Genomic DNA, 16,163 nt, shown 5'->3' with positions numbered 1-16,163 from the left:
TAAATACAAATCAATCAATCAATCAATCGTTTTTCACCTGCCCTAAGGAAACTTGTTTTTTGTTGTTAATTTAGCTCCTCCTTGATTAAATGGCACATTCTTCTATTCATCGCAATATGACAAATGTGGCAGTAAAATAGGGAGAGAGATGCCCTCTTGTCAAACACATGAATGGGCAAGAAAGGCCTCACTATGGAAACTGAAAAGTCCATATGTTGTTATCACAAAGAACAGTAAAGCAAGGGCCAACCAGCTGGTTTGGGCTCACCTTGGTATTTGCTTTTAGCTTAAATGTGACAGGAAATGTAAGGCTCAGGTGTGACATGACCAAGGCAGATATATGGCATGGACAGTCCCATTTCTTGGGTACAGAGCATAGGTAGGGCTTCCTTTTAGCTTGGCCCATTTTGAAGTATAACGTTCTATTCCACTGTACAGAATGAAAATAGTCATGCTGTTTCAGGAAAAGAGTCCACCTCTTTGTTGCCATAGTTATTATTGTGTATATAAAAATGTCAGCAGGGAGAGCTGAGTTGTCTTCAGACTCCAAGGAACCAATTAAGGATGAAGAAAGTGAAGAATGAGAAGAAACTGCAACGGCTTTGATGCTACCACCATTACGGCCTTTGGGCACCACACTTTCCCCAGGAAAAAAAAAAGTTCAGTGTATTTACTTGACTATTTTATTTCTATTTGATTTTATGCTATGTTCACTGCCATGAAGATTGCTGCCCTTTAGTTTTATCTGAGCTGTTGTGCTGATCCTGTTGTTAAAGATCCCCTAGAAAATTCTAGTTACTGGGTGATGTAAATACACCATCAGCCAAGATGCTAGAGGCTGCTCCCTTTTCTTTGTGTGTGTTTTCCAAGGAATGTGCTTTGTAAGTCCCTTCTTCACCTGCTTTCTCAGAGGCCACAGATCTCCCTGCTATGAGACAGTTGTATGCAAGATTCCTATGTTTGTATTTTCAATAAAATTGCAGTCATAATCATACATCTTTGTAAACACTTTTTGTAGCATGTTTGGGTGATCTCTTCTTTTATTTTTCAAATTCTGTTTCAGTATTAGGGCCCAATTAATCTTATACTTGACTCAACAATCTCTGGAGCCAATAGAGGAGTAGAGGGTGTACTGATCTCTACAAACGAAGGTAGTGCCAAGGAAAACCTTTGCCAAAGTTTAGCTAGCTCCTCAGACTGACAACTGAATATTGAGATTGACTGGAGAAGAGGGAGAAAAAGTCATGAATCGCAACAGTGAAAATTATTTATGAAGGAAAAGCCACTTACACAACAAGGTATTATAAAAAAGAAATGAAGAAAGGAGAACAAATAGAAAAGTTGCAATAGCTAGTCTGCATTTTTTGTTTTGGTCTTACTGTCTCAGTGACAATGATAGAGACTCCAAAATCCAAGGCAAATACAGTGTTTGATAGTAACAATTTAGAGTCCGACAGTTCCACTAAAGGACAGAGAGAAGACCCGGTGACCACCCTAGGGGCACATTCAAATGTCCCCCTAACTGTAGCTTGAGGACGCCTGGCAATCCTTTGAAGGGAATGTGTAGGCTACATAGTGAAAATGACAAAAATGGATGTGCGGTAGCCAGTAGATCCATAGGATTATCTGGCTGCCTCATATGTGATAGACCATTTAGCCATTCCCAAAAGTCTTAGGAGGCCCAGGGGACACCCCATGGAGGCGGTCTAGAGCCTACAGTGGGAACTTTGCTGATTTCCTGATGGCAACTGATGCTGCAAAAGACTATATTTGTAATCTTAATGTTTGTTTTTAGTTGTGATTGCCCTGTGACCAATGTATATTTTCTATATACCTTTTTTACATTCTCAATTTTTAAAATATATTTGTAATGTATATGATGTGCTGCCATACGACAAATAAATAAATAAATAAAGTAGGCTACAAGTTTCTACTCCATATTCACTATACATAATTTTTATTGAAGAATTTTTTTTTACAAAGTTAAAAGCTACAGGAAAATAAAAAATAATATAGAAAAGTGAAAAAGATATAAAAAAAGAAAGCCAACAACAGTATAGGTCCAAAAAAAAAAAAAGAAAGGAAAAAGGAAAAAAAGAAAATGAAATATTTAAAGAAAATTTCCAATTTTCTTTGCAGCAGTTACAAACATAGTTAACACTGCTTCTGCCCTCCCAAATTGCATAACATAATTCCCTTCTCTCCATATACAGCCCCTTTAAATCAGTAAATCCAGAGATCACCAGTTCATTTTTATCCATTTTCAGCAAAAAGTCCATAAGGGGTTTCCAGTCTTTTATAAAAGTAGTTGTTGCTCCTTCGTAATCAAGTAAGTCAATTTAGTCATTTCTGCAAGTTCTGCCACCTTCACAATCCACTCTTCCATTGTCGGTATGTCTGTATTTTTCCATCTTTATGCATATAATAGCCTCACTGCAGTTACCATACAGAAAACCAGTCTTCCATGAGTCTTTTCTAGTTGGCTATCCATCTGTCCTAATAAGAAAACTTCTGGTTTCAACTGAATATTAATTTTTAAAATTCTCTGCATCATCATATATATCTGTATCCAGTATTTTTTTTCACTTTTTCACAAGTCCACCATGCATGGTAAAATGTCCCTTCATGCTCTTCAGATTTCCAACAACAATTAGAAGTGGATTTAAAATATTTTTCATCCCTCATCGCCCTAGCAATGGACTTTGCTTATCTCCATCAAGATCATCTTCCCTACTCTGCAGCCATCTAGCTGACAACCAGATGGGGCCTGAGTTTCAATCCATGTTCAAGAGAATTAAATGCCCCTTAACACATAGGAGAGAGATGACTTTGGCATGTAGGCATAGTCAAATGCCCCACTCTTCCTTCCCCTGGAGTAATGGGCTGTAAGGGTAACCTTGAGGAACAAGAGGAAAAGCTGCAACCAAGACAACAGTCAGATAAAATAAATTTGAGTCCGAGGCAGAAATGTAATTTGAGAAAGCATCTCAGTCTTGACCCTCCATAGTTCTCTTATAGGTAAAGGGAGGGAAGGACGGAGGGGGAGGTGCATTCAGACTTGCAAGATTCTGTTACTGTAGCCTTATAATAAATGTAGCATTAACACTTATAATTTGGTTATGGTTTCCTAGTCTGGTCTACTTCAAAGAGCTGACATCCGGATAGGAAAAAAATTATCTCACAAAGGTGGAGGAGGAAGGGCTGAAACCTCTAGTCCAGGGGTCCCCAACCCCCAGGCCACGGACCGGTACCAGTCCGTGGCCTGTTAAGGATCAGGCTGCACAGCAGCAGGTGAGCGGTGGGCGAGCAAGTGAATTCATAGCCTGAGTGTTTACAGTCGCTCCCCATTGCTCGCATTACCGCTTGAGCTCCGCCTCCTGTCAGAGAAAGCAAGCCCATTGGCTGTGGAAAAATTGTCTTTGGCAAAACTGGTCCCTGGTGCCAAAAAGGCTGGGAACCACTGCTCTAGTCGATTGCCTTTAGGCTACAAGGTCTGGAAATTGTACTAGAGAAATAATTTCAACTTTTTAAATTATTATGTTATTCTTTTATATGCCAGAACAGCAGTACAGGTTTGGGAGCCCCATTTCACAACTGGGGGTTGGGGGGGAGGAAACCAGGTGAGGCACCCCCTGGAAGAAAGGTAGTGGCAGCAGTAACTATTAAGTAGAAGGCCTCTTGGAGAGGAAGTCTGAAATCTCGAATCTTCAGCTATGATATAGCTAGAGGTAAAACAGAACATTTAGAAAAGGGCACCAGCATCATAAAGAAAAATGTAGGAGGAATTTTGCAAGGAACCACCAATTGAGAGAGGCAGATGTCTTCATTTCAGCACAGCACATCAAAGTAGCAATAAAGGAAAGGAATCTTTCAATCTCTAGCCAACTGCCAAAATGTCTTGTTCTGTTAAGACTGGGGAAGCTGGTTTCTATATCATTTAAAGTATTTCTACATTAAAAACCTTTGCAGGTCTGCTTAGGGAAAGAAATTCATACCGTAAATTTTTGTTTTACAGTGAAGAACACAAACTGAAATCTATATGCTACTAAAACTCTCATGTCCGTCTATTTGTAACCTTCAATTGGACAAAATGGTGCATCACAGGGCAACAATTTTTGAACCAAGGTACCTCAAATGGGCTAACTTACAGAATGCATCCAAAATCCAGGTCTCATTACTCATTCCCACTACATTTCCCAAAAATCCGTAGGTTGCGTGGTGCAAGGGAAAATGGGAGGGGCATATCCCCGCCCTCTTTCCCACCTCCCTCTGACCCTTGTGCCTACTTGGCTGGTGGCAAGGCCTGATGGACAAGCGGCAATTGGCTGCTTTGGAACTGAGGCCAAAATGTAAAATCTCTCATCAGCAGTGGGTGACGAGGGAAAGATCAGGGAGTGACTTGGGTGCCTGCTGGTGAGGTAGGGCTGGCTGGGGGGCACCAGCAGTTGACTGGTGAGCCCTCTTCCTCCCTGGAGGGAGGGACCCTTGGGCACATGCCAGGATGGGGAGTGGGGGTGCAGTTTTCCTTGTGGTCCATGGCTCCCTTTGTTGCCCACCCATGATCATTCTGTTTATAAGTTTAGGCAAGTAAACATAGATTTATTATGGAAGTTTGTTTGCTACTACAATTATCTTTCTATTTAGGATATATACTCTTTAGATGATCACAGGACCATTTAGCATTGGGGTAAAAAAATATGGTCAGCCTAAAATGTAACGTTCATTCTGGTCACATCAGATTGCACTACCTTTCTGCCTGTGGTCATTCTGTTTCTGTTTAGGTAAGGAAATACCTCTGAAACGATGACCCAATGGGTCACGGGTTGTCTACTATCAGTTAAAACATCAGGTACAGTACACTCCCCAGAATATTTTAAATCAAAAGCTGAATTTTGCTGCTTTTCTCCAGTTACCACTTTTTTCCCATCCAAAATGGAGATATTCTGTTAAGCCATAGTGTGGTTTAATTTTGGCTTAACATATGTGAACAAAGCTAATATTGTAGTATGTTTGGCTTCAAGTTTAGCATGTGCAAATCTAGACAGCTGTGATTTTGCCAGTGAATCTTAGTAACACAGTATGAGCCCGTGTGATACATGAACTCAAATGTCAGCCTGTGGACCCTTAGCATGATTGCTGCCTGAATGCAAGTAAGTACATATTGGGACTTAACTGCTGAATCGGAATACAAGACTGTGGTACACTAAATTAAACCTTAATATTATAGTAGCAGCCAGCTTCTCATCCCTTAATACATTAATGTGATTTGTGTACTTTTGGCTTAGGATGCTGTGGGAATCCAACCATTTTGAGCTCATAAGCCATGGTTTATGGCTTATACTTAGCCGGTTAGGCGAATGCACCCAATTTGTTACGGATAGCAAATTGGGTGGATTTGTTTAAGCGCTTGGGAACCCAGCTAATAATTTTCTTCGAATACATTCTAGGAAAAAAAAATAACCCAGGGCACGATAAGACTGTACAGCGCACTTAGACAGATTGCTGGCGGGTGGTAGCGGCAGGAAGCAGAGAAAACTAGGAGCAGGCAGGTATTAACGCTTGGATGATAAATCAACGTACATCGTGCGCGGATTGCCCTTCCCAGCGGTCTCGCACGGCTGCGCTCTTCCAAATTGACCCATCTCGCCTCGCCGTTTCCTTTCCCCAGCGGCGGTGGGGGGGCCGAGTGCTGCCTGCCTGCCTCCTCCCCTTTTTGCACTCCGTTCTCGCCGCGGGGAGCTCCCTTCGTCCGGCCTCGGCACCGGAGGTGGGTGCGGATTCGGTCAAAGAGAGAGCCGCCGCGCGCTGCCCGCCGCCAGCATGTCTTCCAGCTCCAGCGTCAACACGCTGCAACGCCTGGTGGAGCAGCTGAAACTGGAGGCCGGCGTGGAACGCATCAGGGTGAGCCGCCTTTCCAAAGAGACGGGCGCGCTTCGGCCGCTCTCCCGTCAGGCGGGGCGGAGGAGGGACAGGGCCGCGTTGCCCCTCGCGCGGAGCCGGAGGCATCACAAGCCCGCCTTTGTCTTCTTTGCGGCGTCGGAAGGCGGGACGGGCGAGCCGAGCGAGGCGGCGCCGGGAAGGGAGAGGGCAGCTCGGTTCGTGTTTTTATCCGTCCGCCGATCGGGCGCGAGGGAAGAGCGGGGCAGCAATCGCGGTCCGGGGCTGGCTTCTCTCCGGATCGTCCTGGCCTGCTCCGAGGCACGCGCGGCGGGCGCTTTCGACGTTTGAATGGTCGCTGGAGATCGGCCATTGTTGGTTGACAGTCGAGTGGGCTTGCCGAGGGCAGGGCCGTTTTCTTGGCGAGAACACTGGGGCTTTATTTAGTTGCCGTGCCTTTATTTTCCTACTGGCTTGGCCGGAGAACTGCTGGTTTCCTAAGTTTTCTCTTTTCCTCTTTCGCTGCTATTTTGAGCTCGGCGTCGAGGTACTTTGCAACCAACCTCTTTCTGGGAGGATTCGTTATCTCGTTTGAATGGCTGATGTGTTGTAAGCCCCGGTATTTATTGTTAAGGTGTCTTTTTCGTGAATAGGGTGTGAGTTCTGGTATAAAATGTAAAGAAACGGCAACCATTGGCGTATAGACTCCAGGCCTGAGGCTTGGTCTGGTGAGATACCAGGGGAACGGGCTTACCGAGTTATCTGGGAGCAGTTTGATCCTGTTGGACCTGAGGAAGTGGACAGGATCCTACGGACAGTAAATGCCACCACATGCCATCTAGACCTGTGTCCCTCCTGGCTAGTAAAAGCAGTCCGGGAGGTCACATGCGGTTGGGTCCATGTGATGGTTAATACATCCTTGGGAGAGGGGGTGTTCCTGGCTACCTTTAAAGAGGCATTGGTGCACCCCCTCCTCAAGAAGCCATCGCTGGACCCTACTGTTCTGGACAATTTTCGTCCAGTCCCCCACCTTCCCTTTTTGCGGAAGGTGGTTGAGAAAGTGGTGGCTTTGCAGCTCCAGAGGGTCCTGGAGGAAACAGATTATCTAGACACCTTTCAGTCAGGTTTCAGGCCTGGTTACAGGACAGAAACGGCATTGGTTGCACTTATGGATGATCTCTGGCAGGAGCGGGATGGTGCCAGTGCATCCATCCTCACTCTCCTTGATCTCTCAGCGGTTTTCGATACCATCGACCATGGTATCCTTTTCGGGTGGCTCAGGGAGTTGGGAGTGGGTGGCGTAGTCTTACGCTGGTTCACCTCCTTCCTCCAGGGCCGGTCCCAATCAGTGTTGATAGGGGAGGAGAGATCGGCCCCACCGCCCCTTCTTTGTGGGGTGCTGCAGGGATCAGTACTCTCCCCTCTCCTTTTTAACATGAAACCGCTGGGCAAGATCATCTGTCACCCTGGGATGAGGTAGCATCAGTATGCTGATGATACTCAATTGTATATCTCCATCCCAGGTGAAGTAAGTGATGCTGTGACACCCTCTCTGAGTGTCTGGGGGCTGTGGGGTCTGGATGGGGAACAATAGGCTTCAACTGAACCCTGGTAAGACCGAGTGGCTGTGAGTTAATGGTTCTTTGGTATCTGGGACATTAACATCTCTCGTTCTGGATGAGGTTGCACTGCCCCAGACAGACCCGGTGCATAACTTGGGGGTCCTCCTGGACTCATGGCTCCTGCTCAAAGAGCAGGTGGCAGCCGTGGCCAGGAGAGCCTTTGTGCAGATACGTGCTGTGCACCAGTTACGCCCCTTCCTGGATCGGGAGGCCCTTTGAACAGTCACTCATACCCTTGTTATCTCTCATATAGACTATTGCAATGCACTCTACATGGGGCTACCTTTGAAAAGTATCTGGAAGCTTCAGCTGGTCCAGAATGCAGCTGCATGAGTTGTTTTTGGTGCCCCTAGAAGGGCACATATAACACCGCTGCTGCGCAAGCTGCGTTGGGTACCAGTTTGCTTCCGGGTCCAATTCAAGGTGTTGGTTATTACCTTTAAAGCCCTACATGGCATAGGGCCAGGTTGCCTGAAGGACCGCCTCTTCCCCATTACATAAACCCGTCCCACCCGATCGTGCAGAGAGGGCATGCTGCAGACCCTGTCTTTAAGACAACTTCATTTGGCGGCGTCCAGGAAGCGGGCCTTCTCTGCAGTAGCTCCCACCCTGTGGAACATGCTGCCCCCGGAGGTGAGACTGGCCCCATCGCTCCTGGCCTTTCAGAGGAGTCTGAAGACCTGGTTCTGCCACCTCGCTTGGGGCGGAGAAGGGAATAGATCTAGTGGGGATGGCTGCTATAGACCACTCCTCCCACACTTGGACTGTTTTAGATTCTTTCGCCAGTTGGACTTTTTATCTTTACTTTTATTTATATTATTATTGTATTTTTATATTGTATATTTGTGATAGTTGTTTTAATTGATTTTTTTAAACCGCCCAGAGTCTCCCAATGGGAGGAGATGGGCGGGGACAAATTGGATAAATAAACAAATAAATATTGTGTTTAAATGATCTGTACTATCAAGCGTTTCAAGTACAGTGGAGTTGTAAGAGATGGATTTTATAAATGAGCTACGTGTGATTGTAGCCCTTTTGTGGCTTTAGGTAACTCTTGTGATTGTGTATAGAGAGAAAGTATTTGATAACTGCCCGTTCCAGATTAGAGAGGCTGTAGTCAAAATGAGAATTTTGCAAAAAAATCTATATTTTTAAAAGGACTTTCCTCAGTCTGGCATTCTTAAAATGTATTGGACCAGTTCCATAATCCTCAGCCAACTTCACTGAGCAGTTCTGAATGGTTTAAAATTTATTTTCTGCCAGCAGCAGCGTTTTAACACTCTTTACATATTCTTGTGGTTGCCTCTCAGTATCTGCCTTTGAAATATGCCTTTCTTCCCAAGAATAACCAATAGAAAGGAGCCAGATTGCCCACTAATATGTGATCATGGCCTGCACGTTTATGTAAATCAGTATTTAATTCCATAAACACAGATCTGTTGCTAATTCTGCATTACACAGGAATTGCAAACAGCAAAATCAATTTTCAGACTTTACACAGGTCTTCAGTATGAAATGCTAATAAAAAGAAAGGAAATCAACAATGTCTAGTTTGATAAATGGGTGAAAATAGAATTAGAGTTGGAAGGTCGTTTAGATTACCCAATCCAATAATCTATTCAGTGCAGATTATCTCATCTGAAGCATCCTGAAAAACAACATGCCCATTTTCTACTTGGACACATCCAGCGAAGAGGAGTAATTGTCACACTGCTCTTCAGAGGTTTGTCACATCAGTGGAGACAGTTCATTCAAAGGGAAGAGTAGAATATTATATAAATTCGCTTCCATTGATGGAAGCATCCTCTGAGCGTTCTTCGGCCTGGACTTTCCTCCAGTAAGAGGAGGGGTGGTGGAGGACCCTACAGCTAAGCTGATATTAACCCCCCAGTTTTGCTGGTGGACTCCTCTGGGTCTCATCTATAAACAAAATATTTTCTTTGTTTTTGAAACATGGTTAGGATCCCAGGCAATGATGATTAGGCACAGTTAGATAATTAGAGGCTACCATTTGCTAGGTAACTAACCAATTTGTGTAGGTGTTTCTGTAAAGAGATATTAAAGTTCTGTATTCCAGCAGTACATAAATGAGTTGTTTGTTTAGCCCTTGAGACTGAATTTTTGGATGTCCTCCAGTGTCCCAGAATTCCCATGCTAGCTCAGCATTCTGACACCCTAAACAGTCAGTTTAGGGAAAGCTGTTTCAAGATGTAAACCTTGCATGGCTGTTTAGCCAAGCGTACATTTTACTGTTTTCAGTGGGGTTTATACCCTGCTTGTAAGAATATTTATTATAGCTTTACTTCAGCTTTAGCTCCCATGAACATGTTCAAGGGTTTTTCCTCAGACTGTGTTTTGTTGCAAAGCAATCTGCTTTAAACACTAGAAATTTCTTCCACACCTCCCTTTCCCCTGTTTAGTGATCCCTAGAGCTTTGCAAGTTTGCTCCCAGATTTTGACAATGCAGTTAGGCAAATGATAGGGGTATATTTTTTCTGTAATTGGGGGCAAAGAAGCAGAATAAGTATATTAAGCATCCAATAGCTTTGATGTAGTTGTTTTTGTTTTAGAAAATGCCCATGTTTCTAAAATAAAGAGCAGGCTATTCCACTAAATGGTTTGTCGGCACTATGATCCATGTGCCCCTTGACCACTGGGAAAAAAATAAATTAAAATGAGGGTATCTCCAAGCTACAGAAAGCTTGGCAGTTCCTGTTTTAATTAGTGAATAACATGGAAATGAGGCAGGTTGAACACACTTCCATCACCAGTTTTAGAGGGGACATATAAAGAGATTCCATTCAAATCCAGACTCTGCCCACATGGTAAAGAAGTCACAGAAACCATCAAACATGCCTTACTGTGGTGTCCATTTTATGCTGACAATGAGCTGCTAATTCCACATCTAATTAAAATATCCTGGTCACTCTGATCAGTTCTATTTAAACCTCTTACTGTCAGATTCAAATGACTCTATCTCTTTAAGTGTAGCCAAATTCTGTCCTGTAATACATAAGATGTGTAGCAGCCTGACTGACCAATCTGTTCACCTAATTAGCTACTCAATATCAATTTTATGTATCCAAGTGCTTTATGGACTGGTCTTTGACCACAATAAAGATTCTGTTTCTGAGATGGGGCAGGGACTTGTCTGCACTCATTCTGCTTCTGAGGGGCACTTGCTTATTGAAACAGGGGTAAGGATGATGGGTAAGAATAGAAATATTATGGAGCATTTAATCATCATCTTTATTAACAGCCCTGTGAGGTAGGTTTCAGCTAGCACTTATCAGAAGAGACAGCCAAGACAAGTCTTCTAGATTTTTGAGTCCTCCATCATTGATGGATATAAAGGACCTTTGCCGTTATTCTACATCTTGAGGAAAATTGTTGACAAGTGTGGCCATTATTTAAAGATTTGTTTTGGAGCCTAGATTTCCTCTTCAGTTCAAATGTGTTCTTTTGCATACACATTGGAGAAAATTAAAATAACTCAAAAACAAATTTAAAAGAAGAATATCTTCAATGTTTGCCTTTTCAGTATCTCATGAAAACCAGAGAAGGAAGGAGTGCCAAAAATCAAAGTGCATGGCCAGAATTTGGGCAGTCTCTCACATTGACCCTGACCCATTTCTCTGCGTGGTGCTTTTACTTTCACTGTTGCCCAATTTAAATTTAAAAAGTGTTGCTGATTTGAAGTCTAGGAGCATCTATAAGTCTATGATAGAAAAATACTAACTTTATACAATTCGGGGGTTGGGATACAAAGGTTCTCTCTTCCCCTGGCCACACCCCCACTTAGAAATTTTGATTCTATAGTGACACCTCTGTTACCTTTCTGCAGAAAGAGTTTCTATTACATCAGTGTTTCTCAACCTCAGCAACTACTATATAAGCTGTGTGGACTTCAACCCCCAGAATTCCCCAGCCTGCTATAGAGGGAGGAGAAACTCCCACCCATCCCAGGTGGTGAGTCCATCCTTCCACACACCTTGATTTCGGATTGCCTTCTTCAAAGGCCACAGAAACACATCTTTCAATTCAATTCTGTTGAATAGTAGCCCCCTTGACATGTGCTCACCCCCCACCCCCCTTCCTGGTGTTGATAAAATTGATGTAAACTTGGCTGTTTCACCAAACCAGGGGAACGGCATCATTATGACTATCCCTTCAGATGTTAGATAAGTTTTTGTTTTGAATATGACCCCTGGTTTTATACTGTATGGTGTTGCTATCAATTTGATTTAAGAAATGGCTGCTGCTTTACAGATTGATCTGTCCTGTCCTTTGGGTGTTGGGCTGAACATGTGCCAGGTCAGCTCAATTCAGTTCATGTCACCATGGCTAATGAGGCTGAAGAAACAGAAGGCTATTTCTCTAGGGTGCAAGGTTGCAACATAAATAATACAGAAGATTTTCCCATTGTTGTGATGAAAGACCAAGGGCTTTGCCATCAAAGGAAGCCGTTCCATCATCCAGGCCTGAAGAAAGCAGGCTGCAGTTAGAGCAACCTGTTCTTTGCTTGTGTATTTACTTCGTTTGCTATTTCGATTATATTAAAATATGTTATAACCAAAGTCAACACTTCAGAAACAGGCAGCTGGATTCTGTGAGGAAATTTTGTAAAAGCGTTTCCAAAATTGCCGTTATAGAATGTTGGCTGTCTGGATTCTTGCTTTGTTTTTTTCAGAGCAGGTAATGTAAACAAGCATAGTTGCTACAGGATATTTAATATAACTTTGTACTCAAGCTTTTAATTATGCAGAAGTGTGAAAGGCTGAATGGATGTGTGTTATGATGTAGGGGAAAATGTGTAAACCTACAGAGAAGGATGTCCATCCTCTTGCTCCCATTTTGGCATAGGCCCTGCACAGTATTCTCTGAAAGAAAATATACTCCTGGCCCAATATAAATCCATTACTCCTCTTCTTAAAATCTCGCCATCTGCTATCAAATAAAAACAGCCCCTTTCCATTAATTTTACTGTCCTGAGGATCCTGTCCACTTCCTCGGGTCCAACAGGATCAAACTGTTCCCAGATAACATGGTAAGTACGCTCCCTTGGTATCTCTACAGACCATGTATCATGCTTGGAGTCTAACGTAGAACGGATCCGAGCGATTTTATCCTGCAGATGCTCCAAAAACTCCTCTGCATGGCCCTGTAGATGGGTCACTGCATGCACCTTTCCCAAAAGGGATTGAGTTATTTTAAACAGGGCCGTTGGGCAGCATTCTGCAGACGCAATAAGGGTGGAGAAGTATTGACGCTTTGCCGCTCTTATTGCCACCAGATAGGCCTTAATAGCAACTCTAACCAGTGTTTGGTCAGATTCGGTCTTTGTCTTCCTCCAGCGGTGCTCTAGACGTCTCTTAATCCTCTTCAAAACCCTAAGCTCCTCCATAAACCATGGGGAGCATCGGGTACGATGAGGCAAGAGGGGTCACATAGGTGCGATCCTGTCCAAGGCCCTGGCCGCCTCCCTATTCCAGGCTGCGGCCAGGGCCTCTGCTGGACCGTGCAGCAGATTGTCAGGTATAACCCCCAGCTCCCTCTGAAACCCTACTGGGTCTGTCAGTCGCCGGGGGCGGACCAATCGAATGGGTCCCACCTCCCTGCGGAGGGGGGTGGCATAAGAGAATCTCAGGGCCACCAGGGCGTGATCTGACCATGACAATGGGGATAGCTGTAACTCTCCCCTCAGGTCACATTACCACTGCTCTGACAAGAAAACCAAGTCCGGGGTGAGGCTACTGCCTTGAGTCGGGTCCCGAATAATCTGAGTCAGGCCCATGGTAGCCATGAACTCCTGAGCTGCCTCCGAGGCACGCCCCAGGGATGGCAGGTTGAAGTCTCCCAGAACCATCAGTCTGGGGAACTCCACTGCCAGCCCTGAGATGGCCTCCAGCAGCTCAGGCAGGGAGGTTGCCACGCAGCAGGGAGGCTGGTACAGCAGCAACCCTCCCAACTGCTCTCGGGCACCCAACTTGAAGAACAGGGTCTCACAACTGGCCATTTGTGGAGCAGCACCCCTGAAGGCCACCAGAGACTCCCGGATGACAACTGCCACCCCTCCTCCCCTGCCCTGGGGTCTTGGCTGGTGCCATGCCGTAAACCCGGCCAGGCACATTTCCAAAAGGGGCACCCCCCCTTCAGGGCCCAGCCAGGTTTCAGTAATACATGCCAGATCTGCCCCCTCCTCAGTGATCAAGTCACATATGAGGGGGGCTTTGTTGTTAACAGACCTGGCATTGAGTAGCAGCAGCCGGAGACCAGGGCCCCTATGGATCTGCTGACCAGGGCCTGGATCTGAGTACAGAGGGCCGGAACACGCCACCGGTAACACTGGGGGCGTCTTCCCTGCAGATGGCTTGCCCTCTGGCTCCCGCCAAAGCGTCCCCTGCCCGTCACCACCTCAATAATATGACCCGCCCTGCACCCCCCAGAGACTCCCCTCAGCTCCACTCCTGCACTTCCAGAATCCCCAACTTGGAATAGAGGTCCCTCCATCCACTCACACACTCTCACACAAACACAATTATCCACAGGGCAATGGCAGGCCCCCCGGCACACCAGCTCACTCGGTGCTGTCCAGGCCCAGCCATCACCCACCCATTCACTCTTCAGTCATTCACTCTTCAGTCACAATGCTCCCTCTTCGGCCTCTCTCACTGGTCGGCCAGGGGCATCTCATTCACTCCCCCTTACCTCCTGTCTCTCACTCGCGGTGAGTACTCTCCCACACCATCAGACACTACCAGACTCCCCCCGTCTCTCACCCTAGGAGGGGGTCCTCATTCACACTGGAGGGGCCCCCACAGCTCTCCACCTCTTCCAGACAGGTAGGAAGGGGGTGGCCAAGATCTCTGTGTCAAGCCTGCTCCGTGTCCCTGAGGTCTGTTATGCCAAGGCCTGTGCCCCTGGGTCTATCCTGGGGTCTCCCTGGTCGGTCTATAGGTTCGCCGTCTCGCTGGTCCACCAGGCCGGCCTCTCGCTGGTCCACCAGGCTGGCCCCCCAAGTCCATTCTACCGGCTCGCCATGCGGCTGGTCCGCTGAGCAGCCGCACCCCCGCTCTGCCTGGCTGGTCCTCCAAGGTGGGTTCGCAGGTCTGTCCTGCTGGTCTGCTGCGCTGCCAAACCGTTCCGCCAAACTGGCCCTCAAGAGTTGGGCCGTTGCACCGCCGAGCCATCTGCCCGCTGCACCACTAAACCGCCCCACCAGGCCGGTCTGCTGAGGCCAAAGCCGGTCAGCTGGTCCGCTGCGCCGCCAGGCTGCTCCACCGCACCTCCAGGCCCCCAGGCTACCGCAGGCCCACCATCCAGCGTCCCCGGGGGTCGCTCAGCCAACACTCCCCATGCCGCTTGAGTCACCCCCAGGGTCGGTGCGCCGCCGGTCTGCTGCACCGCCAAACCTTGCCGCCGGAGCTCTGGAGCTCGCTGCACCCCTAGGGCTCATCCAGACACGTCGCTCCACATTGCTCTGCACAGGGCAGGGGGCTCCGTCCAACCCCGACCCATCAGATATGAGGGCCAGGGATCCTGGAAGTCCCCCTTCCAAGCCCTGGCCAGCAACGAGACTCGGGGGGAGGAGGTGAGACCCAGGAGACTCGGGGGGAGGAGGTGAGACCCAGGAATTTCCCCTCAGAGCAGCAACCGACGTCAGTGTCTGCTCCCGGTCGCCATCTTGGATTATTCCCTGGATCTGTATATCCCAGATTTACAGTTCTAATTCCCCAAATAGTTCTAATTCCCCAAATACTTACTCCTCCGGCTCTCATTTCTCCATAGACAAGGACTCAACCAGAAGACTTATGACATCAGGATAACTAGGCCACAATTATTAGGTGATGTTTTCATTATTAGGTGATGTTTTCATGAATGAGTTACTTTCAAACACAGAACTTCAAAGACTGTAACTATCCTCCTTTAACTTGGTCGATTTTCATTAAGCATGATCTGAGTGCAGAACCACCCATGTAAATTAATAGACTTTAATCAGCTGGTGGTCATTATAATATTGCTGGAAGTTTGTCCAAGAAAGGGCCAAAATCAGAGAAGGGCTATTAACAAATGTCATTAATTCCAAGAGATTGAGCCCTTTCTGTTTTGCTTTATACGTTTTCTGCTTGCAAACTCCTGGCCTCTTGTCTTACTTTCCTCTCCCATTAGTTCCAAACTCTGGACCCATTCACTTCTCTAAACACTTCTCTGGACCCATTCACTTGTCCTAGCCCTCTAAAATAAGGCTAGGGCCAGGCAATAAAACACTCAAGACTGATCTGAGCAGGAGCAAGCTGGTTTCAGGGAGGGATGGTAGATGCTCAATCAGTGCTTTATCCTTCACCATTTCATAACAAAAATACATTAATTACCCATGGGGATCCTCCATGTTGCCTTTATTGATTTAAAGGTGGCTTTGATTTCATCCCTAGAGCTTGGCCTTGGGAGAAGCTGGTTGCTGCTTCTGTCAATTGATGCCTTTTGCTGCTTAATATGAAATTACACAAACAATGTGATACGGTTTTGCTGAGGTACTTCAGGGTACCTTTCACCTGTACCCTGGGTCCAGAAAATGGGGAGGCAGGGTTGCCTTTTGGCACACCTTTGATATTTTTATATTTACTTGCTGGTTCAAGTTTTGAGAAAGCCCAAGTTTCAAATCCA

The 16,163-nt window shown here is 46.1% G+C and overlaps 1 protein-coding gene across 2 annotated transcripts in view; it reads left to right on the top strand.

Moving 5' to 3' along the window:
* The first annotated feature begins 5,713 nt into the window (after positions 1-5,713).
* The window catches only part of GNG10 (G protein subunit gamma 10), a 38,549-nt gene continuing 28,099 nt past the window's right edge, over positions 5,714-16,163 (top strand). Inside the window, exon 1 of one of the 2 annotated variants that reach the window (XM_063294976.1) lies at positions 5,714-5,901. In XM_063294976.1, coding sequence (XP_063151046.1) covers positions 5,821-5,901 — 81 coding nt within the window. In that variant the 5' untranslated portion in view covers positions 5,714-5,820. The remainder of the gene's footprint in view (positions 5,902-16,163) is intronic. The other variant, XM_063294975.1, reaches the window with a different exon arrangement.

The sequence above is a fragment of the Candoia aspera genome, chromosome 2, assembly GCF_035149785.1.
Source record: "Candoia aspera isolate rCanAsp1 chromosome 2, rCanAsp1.hap2, whole genome shotgun sequence".
NCBI classification, from domain to species: Eukaryota; Metazoa; Chordata; class Lepidosauria; order Squamata; family Boidae; genus Candoia; species Candoia aspera.
This window is presented reverse-complemented; position numbering and strand designations above follow the sequence as displayed.